Source organism: Eurypyga helias, unplaced genomic scaffold, assembly GCF_000690775.1.
Source record: "Eurypyga helias isolate BGI_N326 unplaced genomic scaffold, ASM69077v1 scaffold34236, whole genome shotgun sequence".
NCBI classification, from domain to species: Eukaryota; Metazoa; Chordata; class Aves; order Eurypygiformes; family Eurypygidae; genus Eurypyga; species Eurypyga helias.
In genome coordinates, this window is record NW_010259105.1 from 12,144 (window position 1) to 31,712 (window position 19,569).

The 19,569-nt window shown below is 52.9% G+C and overlaps 1 protein-coding gene across 1 annotated transcript in view; it reads right to left on the bottom strand.

Moving 5' to 3' along the window:
• The window catches only part of ARIH2 (ariadne RBR E3 ubiquitin protein ligase 2), a 26,644-nt gene extending 10,788 nt beyond the window's left edge, over positions 1-15,856 (bottom strand). The window contains exons 1-3 of the mRNA XM_010154581.1: positions 15,509-15,856; positions 3,108-3,175; positions 1,391-1,454 (exon numbers count right to left, since the gene is read on the bottom strand). Coding sequence (XP_010152883.1) covers positions 1,391-1,454; positions 3,108-3,175; positions 15,509-15,757 — 381 coding nt within the window. The 5' untranslated portion in view covers positions 15,758-15,856. The remainder of the gene's footprint in view (positions 1-1,390; positions 1,455-3,107; positions 3,176-15,508) is intronic.
• Between the last annotated feature and the right edge of the window lie 3,713 nt (positions 15,857-19,569).

The window sequence follows — 19,569 nt, forward strand, 5'->3', positions numbered from 1 at the left end:
TGGGACAGGCCCCCTCCAGCTTTCCTGTAGCCCCCCAGGCTCCGGAAGGTGCCATAAGCATCACTGTGTCAGTCCTTCCCTGAATGTACCCAGGTTGTCCGTTATCCGGGTCCGACTGTCACTGTTCCACAGCCCCGGAGAGCAGCCCAGCTGGACGCTGGCGCAGCAGGGCCCTTCTACCAGGCAGTGAGTTTGGGAAGAGGTTACCAAAGCTGTTAGCAGGAGTTTACGTTCCTATTTCTCCTTTCACAGAGCACTCACACAACCTCTTTTCATCTCCCTAAACCCTTGCTACTCCTAGCTCTGCACTAGGAGCTGAAGCACAGAGTAACGTGCCCTCGCCTGTGCAGGATGGCTGTAACCAACTGCCTCCTGAGCCACGTCTGTCAGGGCTTAACCTCACCTTTCAACTGCAGAATCTTTCTTCCCGAACTGAAATCACCACTGCAGTGGAGAGTACGCAAGCGACAGCTGACACAAGATTCCGACAAATCTCAAAATTTAGGGAATAATGTGTCAATTAACAAAGATTGTTGTCCTGGACTCTAGGCAGAGAGTTCATTTTGAGTCCACGAAGCTTACTCCTGTCAGCTGTTTCAGCATTTTCACTCTCTGCTAGTCACCAGTCAGCTCAGATGCCAAATCAGGCTTTTAAAACCTCCCCTCCTCCCACCCCGAAGCGTTTCTCAGACGTAATATTTAACACTCAAAACCTGACACTTGGCAATGTGTTCCTGAGGTAACCGTGGGTTGCACCCAGACACCGCCACGAATGAACCCTGTAAACACGCAGCGGGAAGCTTCTCTTTAAAGGGGGATGGGGAAGAGATCTAAAGACCTGTGTAGCCCTGCCTGCAGAACACACGCTGCTCGTTCCAATGTCGCTACTGACTGGCTCAGCGGCAATGCCACTGGGAGATTTGGCTTAAGCATCCCTGAGCAGAGCAGTGCAGCAGTCATCTGAGGAAAAACCCATTTCAAAATCTCTCTGTTCCAGGAACAGACAGGCTCTGTTCACTCTGCGCAGCCAGAGCTTCCCTCGAGTGTCTTTTGCCAGGAGCGCAGGAGTGGAAGAGGTGCCCAAGCCCACGCACTCTGCTCCTACCATTGCGTGCCGTTACTCGTGCCACAAAAAGGAGCTTAATTTTCTTGGGGCAAGTAATTCTTGAACACTACCTGCAAGATGATAGTAAAGCTGCCACTGAAACATGAGACACCTCTTGAATGGATTCTTATCCAAAAAGTGAACCCAGCACTGAGTTCAGGTGTGGGACCCGAGTTGGCAGGGGGTTAGCACGGGACAGACCCTGCTGTCAGCAGTGCAATCCTCCGAGGAGGTGGGTCAGAGGTGTCTGCCAGGCGAACAGAAAGAGAGAGTTAGCGTACTTACATGTTTGGATGAGGTGGGCTGGACTCGTGCTTCTACTAGCAACTGGGCAGCGTTAGACCTGTGCCTGAAAAGGCAATTGGAGAATGATCAGATCACTTCCAGAAGATGTTTTGCTTTGTTAAATGATCCTTCTCATCTGAATAAATAATAGGCGCTGTGCAAATGGCAGGGTAGGTTTCAACAAGGGAAGTGGAAATGTCCTGCGCGAGGCTCCTTCACACAGTCACCTGAACCCTCACCAACAAGACCTTACGGGTGTCTTCAAAATCAGGAACAAGACAAAATCAGGAACAAGACTTCTCCCCAGACTGGATTAACATTTCCCTCATATTCCTTGATGAGTATTTTTCTCCAACTCCATCCCTCCCCCTCAAACACGATTTTTTAGCCATCCCCACACTGAGAGCAGTCCTGAGCCCCTGCCCGCAGTAACATACCCCACTGAGGCTCCTGTCTGCCTCCTGTTTGTCAGATCAAGATATCCTGGTTCGGCCTCGCTTTGGCTCCAGCCTATTACCCAGCAAAGTATTTACTCTGCGAGAGATTACACCCCTCTGGGCATACGAAGCTGTCTATCAGCAGCACAAGAATTAACGTGTTTTGCTGGTTGCAATTTCCACGGCAGAGGAACGTTTAGAACTCTGAAATCACAGCGTCACCTTTGTGACAGGGCTGTAAACCCTCCCTCCCCGCTAGCGCTTTTCAGTTGTACCAGGAAGCGTTCATTCGCTCATGTCCCTTCGTACCAAGACACAAGTTTGAGGACCAGAGCAACTGGAGAAAAATGTGCAAAGTCACAGCTCCAGAGGCAAACCAAACCTCCTCTTGTCTAAATCTTGTTTGCTAAGCTGCAGAATCGCCCCGAGCTGCTAAGCAGAAATCTCACTCTCCACGTTCCGCAGAGAAAAGCTTTCGCAGGAGCCAGTTCCCAAGGATGCTGCAACAATATCCCTGCCCGAGGTGCACTTCCCATACGTTCTCTGGATGAAGTTGCTGGCTACAGGGCCAAAAATGGCATGGCACCGCGCGTCAGGCTGATGTGCTCTCTATTTTGAGACAATGCTCAGTTCTGAGCCAGTATTTTCTGGAGGGGTTGCCAGACAGCAGTGTCTCCTGACACACTTCCCGTACATGTTTGGGCAGAGTCTGAACCCTCCTTTTGAAATGAGCTGGAGGACTTGGTTACAGTGACCCAGCAAAGGGCCTGCACCTCTCAGTGCTCCCACACCATCTTCTCCTGCTCTCCAAATGCCAGTCAGCTTGGAAAAAACCACTGCTTCTTCAGAAGGAGCAAAAACCTCAGTGTGCACGGACTGCTGAAGGATCCAGCAGTACAGGTTCAGTGCTCCATCACGATTTCTGGCTCACACGTTCAAAACAGAGCAGGTGTTATCGCTGTATTTGTTACAAGAGATGTCGATGCGGCACTCGCTCTCTTATCTCGAAGTTTAAGCTAAATGCACCTACAGGGTTCCCAGCAGGACAGTAACTCTGCAGACTGACGCCACCACCACCCTCTGCCTCTTCCCAAATTCTTCCCAGGCAACGCAGCCGCCCCAAAGCAGTGTTTGTCCTCTGCTCCTGGAACGGTCTGCATGGACTGCTTTCAGCTTCGAAGGTGCTTGTCACAAAGATGCCTAGGGACCACTCCGAGCATTCTCGCAAAGCAAGGGGGAGAAGCACCGAGCACAGAAGAGAGAAGACTATTCCCACTTACCTTTCCAAAATCTCTGAGATTTGCCAGTGGAAGCTAACTAATACTAGCTTTGCGACAGCATGGGATACCTGGGTGGGAAATAAAAGGGGAAAAAAGGTCAAGTTTGGCATATTTTGAGGCCACGCCTCTGCTTAGATCTTCTTAGACTAACCAATTGTACAACCTCAGTGCAACAGCCCGGTGATGCTCAATTCTCATCAGACTACGAGACACACGTTGCGGTTTAATCCCAGCACAATGTATTGACAGCCGCAACATACAGGCTGGAATGAAACATGGACGTACCCAACTCACATGGATTCACTGGATTAGCTGAACTGCTCACGGAAGCCCCACATCCAGCCCTGCCTGTGGCCACCACTGGAGAGGCCCAGAGCTGGCTGGGATCAGTGTCCTCGCCAAGTGTGCAAAGTGGGAACCGCGGCGCAGGCGGGCGCTACTTACGGAGCAGTACACGCTGCAAAGGCAGACGTGCTGCGACAGCAAAGGGTAGGGAAAAACCAAAACACCATCCCAAGCCTTCCCTGTAACAAGGAAGTTATGCACTGGACTGGAAAGGGAAGATGGGAAGCTGCTGTGGCAGGGACTGTTTTCAGGCGTTGGGTGCATCACGTGTGCTCTTGGCAAGCATTAGCACAGTCCGTGCTAGCCCGCCACCCTCTAGAACGACATTTCAAGTCACGTTACAAAGGCACAAGCAAGCAAGTTCTCCTTTGCTCCTATACATTACTTTATTCAGAAGGAAACAGCGGTCTGCTAGCACTAAAGAGGCTCAGAGTGGTCACCAAGACCACAGGCATCTGCTGAGCTGCTGGACTTTCAACCTGCCTCTCGACCCCTTTATCACGCCACGGAGCTCAAGCAAAGCAGGTCTGCAAACAAGACACCTCTCCCAGGGGAATTCGGAAGGCTCGTGACCCCTGCCTCCTCGCTGCTCTGCCGGGAAGCACTGGGGCATGCCCGAACGCCCTCTGCCATTAAAGGGCTCTGTCTCGCTCCCGCCGAGCCAGGCTGTCACCTTAGTGCCTGTCCCTACCGAAAACACAACTCCTTCCACCCCCGCTGCGGGAAGAGCTGTTTTTCTAAGAGAAGCTGCCAGTCCCCGTCATCAGCTGAAAGGCCATAGCCTTCCTGAATCCTGCTCCAGGTGAATCCCAGGATCTGACGTACGGGTCACACATTGCTCTTCCAAGCCTCCCGCGCCGCCGCGGTGCGGATTCACAACACAAGGGAGCCATTCCTGCCGCACGGGCGGTTGGCACCGCGAGCTGAGCACAATGCAGCCGCGGTTTTTAAAGGGCTTTCATCCACCTCCACTTTTCCATTTGCCCACTCTGCCAGCCACCAAGAAACCCCAGTACCAAAAGATCAATGCCCAATGTTCAAATAATGCGTTTTTCGAGAAAAACCGATGTGCTAGCTCACGCTGCACCGTGTCTGGTACGTCACCCCCCTCGCCTTTACCACTGACATGACCCTGGGAAAACAAAGGCTGCCCGGGCGGTGCTGCCCGCCCTCCCAGCACAGAAGCTGGTGATGAGATGGAGCGTGGCAACCAGGCCGGCTGCCAGCCCACGCGGTCCGCTCCAGTCCGTGCCGATGAAGTGCCGCTGCCAGCCTGGCATGGGCTGCTCCCTAAACCCCGGCCTGGCAGACCCAGACAGACCCCTTTGACTTGCTTGTACAAGGAAGACATCTGCATTTCAGGTCTGTAAAACAAGCAAGCACCAGGAATGTGGTCTCTCCAAGCCTGGCTTCCTGCAAATGCAAAGCACACACTAATGAATCACTCTCCAGCAGCAATGAAATTATGTCGCAGGAGCAGTAAGGAAGAAGTACCACCCTGACAAAAAACCCTACCAAACCATCAGACTCAAATGGGAAGTTTACCTACAACGTATGAAAATGAGTGTTTTTCAGCTGGATTTTCAGAGCCTGAGGTGTACCATCCGTTCCACCACTGTGACTCCACGAAGTTGTTCCCAGGGCAGGAACCAAGTACATTCAGGAATGAAGACGTATAGGAAGAGAAACACAAATACTAGCACACACATTTCCGAAGTCTAACAAACTACCCTAACAGAATCGAATGCTTTTGAGTCAAATTGTCAGGAAAACGTGGAATTAAGGCCCCAGCAGGATGACAGATTAACAGATCTACAAGAATAACAAAGCTCGTGTGACCATCCCTACCTTGCTCCAACTGCAAGCACTGACGGGATCAACTGCAGTGCCAATTTTATTACTTTCGTCATAAAGTCACCCCAGAATAAAACGTTTTCAGTCCCTAAAGCCAGGTTCATGACATGAGTCCGCCCCCAGAAAAGCCCAGAAGCAGAGAAGCTTTTGATACTACCTGGCTGGATCTTGCCAAAAAGAAGTCCCCGAGCCAGCCAGCTGCAGCAACGTGCCCGCAGTCTGCTCGGCATGGAAGTGCTAGTTCCTACAGGCTGAACAGGGATAACATCCACGCCGTAAGAAAGAGGGACGAGAGGGAGGAGCAGATGGCCGATGAGGCTGGGGCCGTGCCTGCTGCGTGGAGTCTCAGCACATCAGAATCCATGACCTGCTCACCAGCCGCGATGCTGGGTACTCAGCAGGCAAGCGTGAGGACCGTCAGGGGTCAGCACTACTGGAGAAATTCAAGAAAACAAGCACGAGAAGCAAACAAGGGATCGACAAAAGTGGCTTGTACTGATCGGCAGCACTCCCCGGCCTCTCCACCGGCTGTACGCTCACAGCAACTGAATGGCTGTACCAAGTCAGCCACTTCTTCCACAGTAACAGCCCAGAATAACGGGAGTATTCCTCTGTACGCAGGAGCAGACGCCACTGCAGCCGGAAGTTCGGTCCGTGCGTCCGTAACCCGTTACCGCCCAGCGCTGGAGACGCAACGCACAGAAGCCGACGCTGCTGCCTGAACCCTTCAGCCGGCAGACGCGACCCCCCCTGCGACTCACCCACCGCAGCCTCGCGGCCCAGCGCGCAGCCTGGGCGGCTGGTCGGGCACGCTGTCCCGTACAGCCCTTCCTGGACAGTCAAAGATTCACACCCGCCGAGACCTCAAATACAGCTCAGAGAGCGCTGCGGCTCAGTCCCCGCCAGTCACCAGGCGCCACAGGAACCCCAGCTTATCCAGGAACGGTAATGCTGTGCCTCCGGTATAAAACAAATTTTAAAAGGTGCATTTGATAAACCGCCAGCTTTGTTTGAACTTCCCAAGTCTTGTTTCAGAATACTAAGAGCCAAAAAGGAGAGCGAGACAGCCCTCGCAGACCGCAGCGCAGAAGGGACGCATGTTCTAGAGCCCGCACTTCACGGCCTGGTCTGCAGCTGATACATCCTGCCCAAGCTCCTGCGTACCCTGACGTCTCCAGAGCTCTTCTAGCTGCCATTACGTGTATCCAAGTTTGGAAGACGAGAGCTGGGAGCAGTGTTCATGCTAAAAAATGTCTCTCTTCCCCTCACTCTCCCCATTTTCTCGCCATCAGCTTAAGACTTTGAGATCAAGGATCAGCTCAGTCCAACTCTGAACCTGGAAAATTTCCGACTGAGGGCCGTGCTTCTTTCCTCATGATGGAGTGGCAAAGCCAAAGGGAGAACCTCACCCAATCTGCCATTTCCAGCGTCACCCTGAAAGAGGAAATGGGCACCTCGGAAGCCCCTTCGGCCGAAGCCCGGCTGACCAGCGAGGGAAGGCAGGCTGCTGACTGCCAGCCACGGGCTCCGAAGGCGCATCCCTGCGCCGCAGCGGGCCCAGCGTCTGCGTGCGCAGGAGCGGTGCCGGGGGGGGCTGATCCGCGGAAGGGAAAGGCTCCACGGGAGCTGCAAAAAAAGCTCAAAGAACATACGTAGTGCTGGACAAAACCAGATTCAGAAAGCACACAGAGACGTAACGACAGCCCGTCAAATGCTCCTACCCATCTGCGGAGAGAGCACAGTGTCCTTTTCCTTACTGCTTCTGTTTCCGCTTACCTCCCGGGGCCTCTCCGGGACAAGCAGATTCTCACACTTCAGAAGCGTGAAGGAGCCTGGCGCTCGCTGGGACGATACCGAAAGGGATGTGCAAAGCAGCTCGGCAGGTACCTCGCTGGCTTGGAGAGCTCCGAGACAGCAACGTCTCAACGTGCTCCCCCAGATAAGCTGCTGCTTGAAGAGCCGACGTTCCCGCGCTCTGCCACAGAAAACCTTCTCCACCCTGCCACTCTGACAGCTGCTAACTCAGACAGAAACCTTTCTGTAAAGCTAAAACCCCGCCGTCCGTTGCGGGGCTGATGTTCTACAGAAACCGCTCGCGCGTCTCGGGAGCTCGTTTTGCTTTTCTCCAAGGGGTGGCCTGTTTTGGGGAGATCGGTTTAAATCTTCACTTTTGCAGAGCTGTTGTAGCAGGAACTTAAACCGAGGATCATCACAGGACCCTCAGAGAGAGTCAGTTCAGAATGAGCTGGAGGATGAGGATCTGGCTGGAGCCGACAGCCCGTGGCTTCGCGCCGACAATTCATCGGGGTCACACCGAGATGCCCGTCTGCGACAAACACAAACCTGGCGGAAGGAAACGCAGCTTCCATCTCCTGTGCTCCCCTCGGCCAAAGGTCTTTATACCAACAGATTGGAGCAAATCGGATCAATCCCGAGAAGCATTTCTTCTGATCCACGAACAGTCTGTGTTAGTTCTGCACGGAAAGGATGAACTTGGGAAGGTACTAATCAGTGTGTGGTGTCAAAACTCCTGAAAACACACTCCTGATTTCTTTACAACAGTGAAAACTCACAGAGCAAGAACCCCCGGCATCACTGATGTCGGCGAGCATGGACGGGCAGGGAGCCTGAACTGAGTTCGCAGCGGAGAGCAGTAACACCTCCCAATTTTGCTGAAGGAAAAACCCCTCCAGACAGGCTTTCCTGAAGGATGCTGAGGTGAAGAAAGTGGCCCACATATGGAAAAAACACTATTTTACACTCATTTCTCTGGTGGACAGTAGATCCGACTCCCTCCGTGCCCCCTTGGAAAAACTGCCCTGTTGTTACTGGAGGGTATCTGAGAAACGGCAGAAATATCAGGAATCCAGAAGTAAAAGGGCAACCAAAACGCTTTTTTTGGCCCATTTTACTTCTTTGGTCTTCCCCTCTTTCCAGCAGACTTCCAGAGTGCAACCCTGGCACAACACTCAGGGGCTTGAGCCGTGACTAACGTCACCTGCCATAAACACCCCACACGTTCAAAGTCTTGTGGCAAAGTCCCCCGCACCTGCTACGGGTTTCCGGGCACTAGAAGGCTCTTTTCAGAGCTTTTCATTTCACTTACCAAGAAAAAGAACAACGGACAAAGTTAAACAAAATCAGCCACCCCGCTTTCTTTTTGTTCTGGGTTGAGTCAAGCTTAAAAAACACGTGAGAAATAGGTTTTACTGCGAGCGTTGCTTACAACTCGTCTGACATTTCGGCCCTGCTCCTGCTTGCGGAGCGCAGGCTGCACCGGGGCTGGGGGCAGGGAAATGCAATTTAAGAGCCTGGGGCTGCAGTCTCGAGCCCGTGGAAGGTCCCAGCTCTGCTTCACCGCGGGGCTTTCACCGGCACCCCATGGCATCGGTCCGTAGGATCGCGTTCAGGGGGCAGAGGCTTGGGAGCGACACACACTGCTGGTGTCGCACACGGCGTGCAAAGCCGTCACCGCACCGCCCGCTCGGCCCCACGCTGAAGAAAGGGGATCTCGGGTTAAATTCCAACTCCTCCTCCGCACTTAGGTGTTGCTTTAAGCCATCCCCTCTCCTACACAGGCCAGCAGCGATTTCGGCGGCAGCTGCCGACAAACGGGATCAGCAGGGCTCGGGCCATCTCCGCGTGCGCTCTCTCAAGCTGTCGGGCTGCTCGTCCCAGGGAGACGCAGAAACAAGTCAGGACACCAGAGGAGACTAAAGCAAGATGGCAGGCCAGCAGGCGGCTACAAACCAGCTACCAGGTGCCTCCTCTGAAGATTCAGAGGGAAAGAAACACAGCGAGAAATGGGATGGCACGCAGATGGAAGGCTGACGCAGACTCCCCGGCCGCGCGCAGTGGCGTTATTCCTTCCGAAGCAACGCGGTGTCCGAGAGCATCCGCGCCCAGCGCACGCTGCCGAAACCCCCAGCAGCACCCCCCGCCGCACTCCGCTCAGCACAACGCCCCAGAAGCGCACAACTCCTGGTTGGCAGAAGGGAGGACGCGGAGGGGGGAAGCGAGGGGCAGGGAATAACCCGAATCCACGCAGCGGTGGCTCAGGACACGGGCAGCTGACTCGAGCCGGGAAGCGCGGGCGCGTGCACGCAGCCACAGCAGCACGCACACGGGGTGAGCAATCCCTCTTCGGACCCAATCACACCACCCTTTGCTTGACAATCCCAGTTTCCATGGGCATTTTTCTTCTGCTGGAAGATGAGGAGGAGGAACCTGTGCATAAAGCAGCGCTTCTCAGCACGCAGCACAGTTTGTTGCTGCTGGGCCGTCCTTGACAGGCATGGCACACAAATTTGGCAGCACGCTCCAGCTCTTCCACGCTGCTCCCACGATGGTGTTGTCCGGCTGTAAGCCTGCAACGCAGAACAGCTCCAGAAGGATGTGATGGCATTGTCCAGCTGTAAGCCTGCAACGCGGAACAGCTCCAGAAGGATGTGATGGCATTGTCCAGCTGTAAGCCTGCAACGCAGAACAGCTCCAGAAGGATGTGATGGCATTGTCCAGCTGTAAGCCTGCAACGCAGAACAGCTCCAGAAGGATGTGATGGCATTGTCCAGCTGTAAGCCTGCAACGCAGAACAGCTCCAGAAGGATGTGATGGCATTGTCCAGCTGTAAGCCTGCAACGCAGAACAGCTCCAGAAGGATGTGATGGCATTGTCCGGCTGTAAGCCTGCAACGCGGAACAGCTCCTGAAGGACGCTTCCGGCATTTTTAATGGCTCGTCTTGCCTCTGCCGCCCACCAGGCCCAGGCTCACCAGCAGCTGTGATGGTTTTGCTCACGGCAGAGTCACACTGGCTGCAAGACGGGGATCAGGGCATGGATGAGGGCAACGTCTGGGCTGTAATCACCCTCGACGTTCACGGCTCGTTTTTCCAATCGAGAATCGCGGCAGCCCTGGGCACGAAGCAACAAAGCTGGTTTCTCTCCCCAGCTGACTTCAGGCAGTTGTCACGAGGCCAGGGTTCTCCAGCCCACTCGCCATCCGCGCAAGCTTACGCTCTTAAAAACCAAAACCCCAGCCCAAACCAACACTCCCCGCACCTTTAGGAGCCAAACCAAAGCACACACTGAAGATGCTACGGACCTATCGGCAGCCACGATGTTTAACACTACTAAAAGACAGGCACCGTGAGGCCGGCAGGCCACAGCTCGGGATCTTCCCGCCTGGGATCAGGAGTGGGGAAAGGACGAAGGTTCATCCCAAACACATGCGCTCCTGGGGGCAACACCTCCAGAGCAGAACGCTGGCCGGGCACTCAAGCACAGGACGGCACCGACATAAGCTGCGTGCCCTGACTGACCGAGGGTTATGGGCTACTTCGAAGAGCGCGTTATCATCGCCAGCCAGCCAGCCCCACGGGGGTTCTGCGGAGAAGCCGACTTGCCTATCAGCGTCCACCGTGCATAAAAAGTGTTAGTTTCACATTTCCTGTTCACCATTATTTATCAGTGCCGGTTCCTACGGACGCTAACTCTGAACGCGAGTTTTTCAAACTCTGTTCTCACGTATGTGCGTTTCAGTATTTCAAGGGGCTTCAACACTTGTAAAAACTGGCTGCGCCGAGTGCCCAACAACTGCTGTTTGACGCTGCACACAAGTTTCACCACGTGCTCCGGCACCAGAGAGGATGACTGCACACCCCCACTTTGCTCAGGTAAGCCCCCCCCACCGACTGGGGCACGGCCTGCGCAGCGATACCAGGCGGGAGCCACGCCAGGGTCTTGGCGCCCGGCTCTGCCCGGGGTTTTTGCGGTGGCAGGGGGAGGCATTCCGTGCTCCAGCTCCTTCGGGAGAGCCGCTCGCGCAGGCTGCCAACCGCCAGGCACGTGACCGGAGCTGCTGAAGGTGGTATTTGCAAAGGACTGCTGCCAGCACTCCCCGAGCAGCGCTCCCAACGAACTGGTCTGCGTCAGCGCAATTTGAGTGTGGGCAAGGGCTTCGGAGGGCCGTGTTTTTATGAGCAAATACTAATCTGGAGACGTGAAACGCCGTGATATCAATAAGGTGAGCAGAGATATATGAAAAACTGGTTTATCTCTGAAAGATCAGTGGCGGTAACATGGATTGATGGATTCAGCACTGTGTCACAACACTGAATACTTTTTGCATCTACCAAGCTTTATTTGTCATGGGACAGGGCTAAAAACACATCACAGGCTGTTATTTCAGAGAGCAAGGGAAAGCAGGCTGCCTGCTGTCTGGTAAATACTAGCAGGTTGCTCACATTAGTAAACTGAAAGTTGTAGGTTCTTCGGGTTCACAGTTCCGTTGGTTTTAGTGGAAAGACTACACGAGTCTCACAGCCTGTAAAAACACACCTTCCTCTCCTCGTTACCTCATACGTGCAGGAACACCTTCGCTTCCTCACGACTGACACCCACCTTCGAAAAAGGCCTAACGTCAAGGTAACAGATTTGCACCAACTGTAACTGCAATTGTTTCATCTGGCGCTTTGTATCACCAGCTAGAAAAGAATTGGGAAGAGCTAGAAAGATCCATCTCATCACTGAAAGGGAGAAACTACTGCCAGTTATTTGGAACATCACAGACATTCCCGGCTTGTACGGGGACCCTCAGCAGAGCCAGGAAGTGTCACTCACAAACAAAAGCAGCATGACATCATCACACGCTCCACTGCCCGCCAGTGACAGGGTCAACTTTGTTTGTACAACTGCTGGGTACCACGGTACGTGCACACATGCCGACACCGCTGCTCCCCGACCCACAGCCACTCCGCGGCGACTTGACAGCTACCTTGAAAACAAACTCTGCTACACAATTCACACTGGTCATTTTCAGGAAACGCTGGGTTCTGTAATTAGATCTACTTTCTAAAGAGAATGGTTTTAAGTGGCTTTGCTGGCCCACAGGCAACAGGTGCCATCCTGCCTGCGAGAGCATTGTCCTTACGTGTCGAGCGTTGGCCACGCGCCCTTTGGGGAATTAAATGTGATCTGCTCCAATTCACGGGCCTTTGGGTCAGAGAATCAGTGTTTTGGATAATTTGAGATTTTCTTCTGGCATGTTTCAACAGAGACAGCCTGTCCTGATTTTAGCGTATTAGCTGAACCCGCCACAAGCAGCTCCAGTCTGACGGCACTAACCAAGGAGCAAACATTTCCTCCTCTTCCTGCTGGAAATCAAGGACCCACTCAGTTCCTACTGAAGCCAATATGAGGAGAAACTTTCAGGGTGTTTGTATTCATTCTTCTGATCAGAATTCCCCACTTGGCCAAAAGCAAGTCGGAAGAATTCAAGGTACGGGCCTCCTCTGAGAGTAAGAGACACAAGGGCACAAGTCTACCTCCACGCTGGGTTTCACGCCTTCAGGTTTTAAGTGATTTTTGCCTCTAAGAGGGTAGATAAAGCCCCGATGTTTTGTTGAAGAGGCTGCCTCGATGCTGCATTTCGACTTTCAAACACACGCAAGGAGCTCACACCTACCTGAAGTCAGCCCGGCAACGCAAGGTTTGCGCAGTTGGAGGGGTGAGGACAAGGTCAGCTGCACCCCACCAGCACTGAAAGAAGGTAGCCAGGGGGCTTTCCAGGGAAGATCACCCCTTACCTCCGCGCTTTTAAGAAAACAGGAAATCAACAATCAGCCCAAAATAGCTGAATAAAAGAGTTTAAGACATGCTGAGGGTAACTGCACAGAGCAAATGAAACACTGGTTATTTAGAAGGTTATCAGCTAATAACAGAACAGGCTGCAAGTACGAGGATGTAAACCCTGAATACCTGGATCTGGCCCTAAAAGCCTGTGCACAACACGTCACTACGACAATCCCCCTCCCCATTTAACCCCCAGAGAGCGGGTCACCCAGCGACAATACACCGCGGCAGGACACCCAAACATGGCTTTGGGCCCACTTACTGCAGACACTTTCCCCTTCGCTTCAGAGCTGCATCAGCCTGTGCCTTCCACGCGCCGGCGAATCGCCGCGGTACCACGCCGTGTATCGCCTCCAACGCTGCACCTCCTGAGAAGCCTCGAACCAACCACCTCCTCTCCCTGGCAGGGGCACCCACCCTGCCTTAAGCACGAGCTAAGGCCGGGAAGCTCCCCATAAGCGATCGCAAGGGAAAGATCGACAGCATGAACCAGCGTGCTCCAAAAGAACACTCGCCGCTACCCAGAAAACCCAAGGCACAATGAAAGGTCACCTTCAAAAGGGAAAAAGGAAGCTTTTAGAGCTCAAGCAAATGAGAGGAGAGAAGCTACCAGAGTTGTTTCAGAAGCCTGTCCCTGTTTATCCACATCCATCAAGTCAATGGAAAACGATGACAGCGTTCTTTCTATCCGGTCGCCGCCTTCGCTCTACCTGCTGACGCAACACAAATTTCCACTCCAGCATGTCTCAGAAACTACCAAAACGACGAGTTTCCTTGGGGAAGGATGAAACAGGGTTTGCTGAAGGACCGTAAGCAAGGACGCCGACAAACAAAGCACCCGCTGCCGACACAGATTTGCCAGAGGAGCGCGACTCTCGCACCGCCGCTGCCAGCGAGCGGAGTTAAGGGGGGATGTCAAGAGCCAAAGACTTCGCGCGTGGCTTACCAGATCACAGTTCTGCACCCAGAATTATGTTATCTTCCCACGCACAAACCCAAACGTGAACCACTGCGTTTTTAAGCAAATACACTGGCATATTCTTGATGTAAAAAGGAATCTAAACCGTTCTCTCCATGGGTCACACGTGGAGCCAGATTTGTGCTAGCAGGTTGGTATTCTCTGGTCAGCTGCAGTATTTGCTCAACAAGACCTTAGAACTCTTGGAAAACTTATTTTCACTCGGGAAGCCTGATTCCGAAGACTAAACAAAGTAATGCTTTTGTGAACTGAACTGGAGAGAACAAGGCAGGGGTCCCCTTTCTGAAGGGCGCTCCATTTGACGGCAAGCCGCAAGGACCAGAAAAGCCGTTCTAAATCTTTAATCACTAAGGACCAAGAGCAACTGGATCAGAAGTGCTGACCAGCCATTCTCGTGCGTTGTTCTCCCCTGCCTCCCTTTTCTTACAATCTGGAGGAACCAGCAGGCATTCAGAGGGGACCGAAGAAATCACAGACATGAGTTTGACAGTCAAAGCCCAGTAAAACTTCACTTTCTGAGGTGGCCAATGCTGGGAACGAGCCCGAGCGCTGGCAAAATCAGCCAGAGAGGCAGCAAAAAGTATGGCTGCGCTTCAGAGCCTATTGTTCACAGGCTTTATAGCCCTCGGGCTTTAGGATTATTTCCACAGACCACGCTGCTATGCACAGAAGGATCAAGAGATCCCTCTCATTTTTTAAAATCAGGTTTGATTCAGGCCAAATGAATAGGAATCCAAACCTACCGAGCATGGGTTTTTGTATGCCGCGGTCACCTGTCCTGCTTCCCGGGGCTGTTCCGGAGAACAAGTGCTGGGAGACCCGCTACAATCAATATGCTGGTCATTTCAACCCTGTGACAACACCCAGCGCTTCGGAAACTGCTTTGCTCTGCACTGGGACCGAAACACGCTGGCAAAGCAGAGAGGGAATCTCTTTTTACTGCCAGCCTGCACGACAATCAGTTGCACAGAGGGAAAGAAAACTTCGCAGAAGTCTTATTGAGCGTAACGCCGCGGAGCCGACCGGGAGCGGGACTCTTCCGCGATGAGCGAGTCACCACAAGAGCTGGCGAGTTCACTGTACTTTCACTGCTGTTGCCGCAACAGCAGGGTTAATACCCGGCACGACAGCTGATCTGTCTGTTTGAAAGTCTGTGGTTACTCTCTCAGAGCCAACAAAGGCAGTTGTGTTAGAAAGATGGACTTTTAGCATGCCTTCCTGTCTGTCAGTTGTCTTCTCAAACAGGTGTGCCAACCTGCACCTTTTATGGCCCGCTCTGTTTCTTTCCTACACATCCCCTTGGCATTGGGCTAACGCTAAGAGCTATAACTCAGGAATTTTGGTCATGAAGCTCAGCTCTGTAAAACAACCAACAATTGCAAGAATCAACATTCAGCAAGGGAGATTGATCAGTCCCCAGAACCAGTCTGCAACAGGTTTAAATGTCCGAGCCAGTTCTGACCTGGGGACCGTCAGTAACGTTCCTCCAGCCCCCCGTAACATCAACGCAGCTTTTCTTTCAAGCTGTACGCGCAGCATTTGCCCTTTCAACCACAGACTTGACCCCTGCGTTAAGGCAGAAACCTTTCCTCACCTTTAACGTGGCAGCCAAGCTGGCCATGTGTTCATTCAGAGTGCTCTCCGACTCCTTGTAAGTCAGGCAGGTGAACTGATACTCCTCTGGATCAAAGGCATCCGCTCCCTGCTGCTCCACGTCGTTAGCTACCCCATCATAATAATCCTCAATATCCCCAGGATCCTCATCCTCTTCCTCCTCCTCGCAATTAGGGTCATAATCCTCTTCATTGCTGTCAGAGCCCTGGCTGTTCATGTCCACGGACATCTTAGTGCCCTGGCAAACTGCCGGCCAGGCAAGCAAGTGCAGCTTCTCTTCCTCCGCCAAACTTTATCGTTCTTTTGATTTCATCTGAGCAATGTCTCCTGGGGGGGGAAAAACAATTTTTTTCTGTTGCCTAAGAAATGGTAAGAGAGGCCACGTCAACATCATACAGGTGGTCAAACAGCCGGGAACGGACCGACCCAACAGCCCAGCTCAAGAAGCTTCTGCTGTGCAGGCCCCTGGTTTGGATCCGCTGCGACTCTTGCACCTGCAAAGCCCAGTCTGCTCGTACAGGCGAGCTCTAAAACCCCCGAGACCGGCTCATCGCATCCTGGGCCCCAAGTAGTCTGACGTTTGGAGAGCGGCTCCGTAACCCTCACGACAGATCTTTTCAGAGATGCAAGTGGACGTATGACAAAGTTTTTCCCGACAGCAAAGCATCACACCCGTTTCACCAACAGGAAAAATCACAGACCCCTGGATTATGACCCCAGGAGCTGGACAGGCAACCTGATACCCTGTACAAGCCCATACTGCTTCAGAGCCATGGCTGGAAGGGGGACTTGGGAAAAGAAAGACAAGCAAACAGACCCCTCGCATACACCCAATTTAAAGCTCCTGCACCACCTCGAAGTAGCAGTGAAAGGAGCTGGCCCTTTACGAAAGGAGCTGCTGGATGCGATGCGGCTGAACCCTTCCACCTGGGGGGGGTAAAAGAATTTGCTCGTTTAATTACCTCTCAGTACACACTTATTACCTTCCAAACGTAGAAGTTGATGCTCATGTGCTGACAGCTGCTACTCAAGAAGAATCAGAACAGCCAATTTTTTAAATATTTTGGGGTTTTTTAGATTCTCATTGGTTGGAAAATTCACATATTTGACTTTACTTACGAGAACTACAAACCTTCTGCTTGTGTAACAGAAGCAGCATGAATTGGAGCTCTAAGAGGTTTGGCAGAAGAGCACTTGTCAGCCTTGAATCATGGTCATCTCATAGTCACTAACTTCCATGCTAATTAAGTTTCAAGAAAGAATATATTAAATACAAAATACTGAAAACCAATGCTGCAGCCAGCTTTTACGTATCAAAGTGCAGCCATAAACTCAAAGCAGCATTTTCCCCAAGCAGCAGGGATCCTGTTTCTTACACGTTTGCGTCTGGCATCACCACGTCGTCAGCTCTGCCACTCAAACATATTCCCGCAGCATCGCAGTCTGTGGCTGCTGGGGAAACCATAACCAGGCATTGAGAACCCTGGCTTTAGAGCGCAGGAAGCCTCGGCCATAATTTTTCATTATTCTTCCTCAAGTTGTTTGCTTTCTGTTCCCAATCCCCCAATCAGGCAGCACAGAACCAGCAGACGTGACGTACAACCAGTCTGTGGCCATCTCAGCGGATACAAACCTCCGGTGCGCGAGGATGAAGGCTGGGAGCTAACCGTGTTATCCCTGAAGTCTGGCCTCCGTTCCTTTCATCTGCCTCTGATTCCCAAGCTACCCACCAGGAAAGCAGCACACAGTTTGCAGCACTGCTTCCCACAGAACTGCAGTGGGGCTGGGGCACCGTCTCTCCATACTGGAGGGAGACGGATCCGAAATGGGATTTGACAGACACAAGGCAAACCTACACTGCTGCAGTTCTGGGCTCCACCTGCACCCCTACTGACCTCTCACACGAGACGGAACGGACCTTTGCCTCTTAAACCTTACGTTAAAGGAATAACTTCCTCGAGAATCAAAACCCACTGCCAGCATTCCTACAGGGATATCAATAGCCCGGCCAGCAACAGCTTCGTTCTGCTGCCCTCAGAGCATCCCAAAGCCAGTTTCCCCAGTCAGGAAACTTCTCAAACTCACTCAGGCCATCCCACACTCCAGAGGGAGGAAAAATCCCCAGAGACTGGGTCCATTTGTTGTCTCAGTGCACCACAAGTCCCATCCGAGCACAGAGATGTTTATGGCTATCTTGGTAGGAATGGGGCCTACCTGGGGTGACCTCAGTGGCTACACACCAGTGGCTGGGGAGGGGGCTCGGGGGAGCGCAGAGACACTCTGCGGTGCCACCAACACTCACCTGAACAAACAGAGGAACTGTTTGCAGGGGCAAGCGGGGTACGTCCAGCAGACTGCTGCGACTCCTGCCCCAGCATCCTAGGAACGAGCTCACTTTGGCTCAACTGAGCATCACCAGGACAGGCATGAGGAGAGGAGGGTTAAGGCACAAGCTCTGCAGGCAGAGCAGAGGAGGGTGCTCGGAAAACAAGGAACAGAACCCACCTCACCCTCCGCCTAATGCCCTCATCCATGACCACATCACAGGTTCCCTCCGTACAAACTATGACAAGCCACAGCTAATGCCTGACAGCACGAGTTTTGAAGGCAATAAAGGTGTTAAACTCAAAATAGAGGGTCAAAAAAGCAAAGAGTATTTATAATTAATGAATTACCATAATCCCAAAAGCCAGATTATAGAATTTTAAACCGTTCACAGATTCACAGAGTGGAAGGGGGTGGAAGGGGCCTCTAGAGATTATCTAGTCTAACAGAGCAGGATCTACTAGAGTAGATCACACAGGAACCTGTCCAAGGGCTTTGGAAAGTCTCCAGGGAAGGAGACTCCACCACCTCTCCAGGCAGCCTGTTCAGGGCTCAGTCACCCTCTACCCAGGGGAGGATTGAGGTCCTTCTTGACCACTTTCATCCAAGATATTCCCTTCGCCTGCACTAACACCGACACAATTCAACCCCCGCTCTTTCCTCCAGCCTCTTTGCAGGAGCTCGTAAACACATCCACCCCTACGCTCTCTCCGACGGAGGTGGCCTGTTGCCGACTCCTGCTCTGCAACAGGATTCTGCTTCGCAAGGTTTTCAGAAACGCCACCAGCCGTCTCTGACCTCGCTACTGTCATACCTTGGAAATTCCATGATCCCACCTCGTATCTCGTCCCACTACACCATTCTTTCCTGATCTCCTGCCCTGTGTCTACTCTGTGCAATTTCCCTACTAAGTCTTTCGAAGGACACGCCTCTTCTTTAAATGCTGGTGTATCACAGCTATTGGAGATGGCTTTTTCTTCTTTCACCTCATTACTGATAATTCCAAAAGAGAGAAAATGCAACTCTGGTCTGCCTCCTAAACTACTTGTCCATGCAAGCTTTAAACTGACCAACTCTCTTTTCCCTGGACCCACCTACAGCCCCAACTCCACTCTGGCTATCAACGTTAATCACATCTTTGCCCATGTCACTCAAACCTGTAATCTGTGGATCACCCTCAGCTGCTCCTTCGCACAGGCAGCCCGTGCACCTCGCTGCTTCCTTCCCCACTGAGGTTTTAGGTAGGACCTCCTCATCCCAGGAATGAGAAACAAGAACAGCATCCCCCACCCTCTGCGCCACAGCTGACTGCAGAGGCCTCCTTGCAGCCACATCGCACACCCCCGTGAACATGCACGCTCTCCCCCACTTCCCAGTCTTGTTCACGATGGCCTTGTCCTTCCCCACTCATCTAATCCATTCCAGCCCCGTCCTTTCCGATCTCTCGCCGCTTCGCGCATACCTACAGGAGCCTTCCTTCCGCAGCATCCCTGGGCTCGGGCACAGAGGCACCCGGTCCGTTTCAATCACCTCACGTCGCGTTTTTCTGGCAACTCGGGCAAGTCTAAACCCTGCGCTTGTCCCACACAGCCAGAACGGGCACACTCGGAGGAGGGAAGCCCAGGAAAACCGGGGAAGGGAGCTGCGGCGGAAGAGCCCGAGCGGTGCGGGGCGAGGAGGGAGCCCCAGCACAGCCCGTGCCCGCTGCCGGCCGGA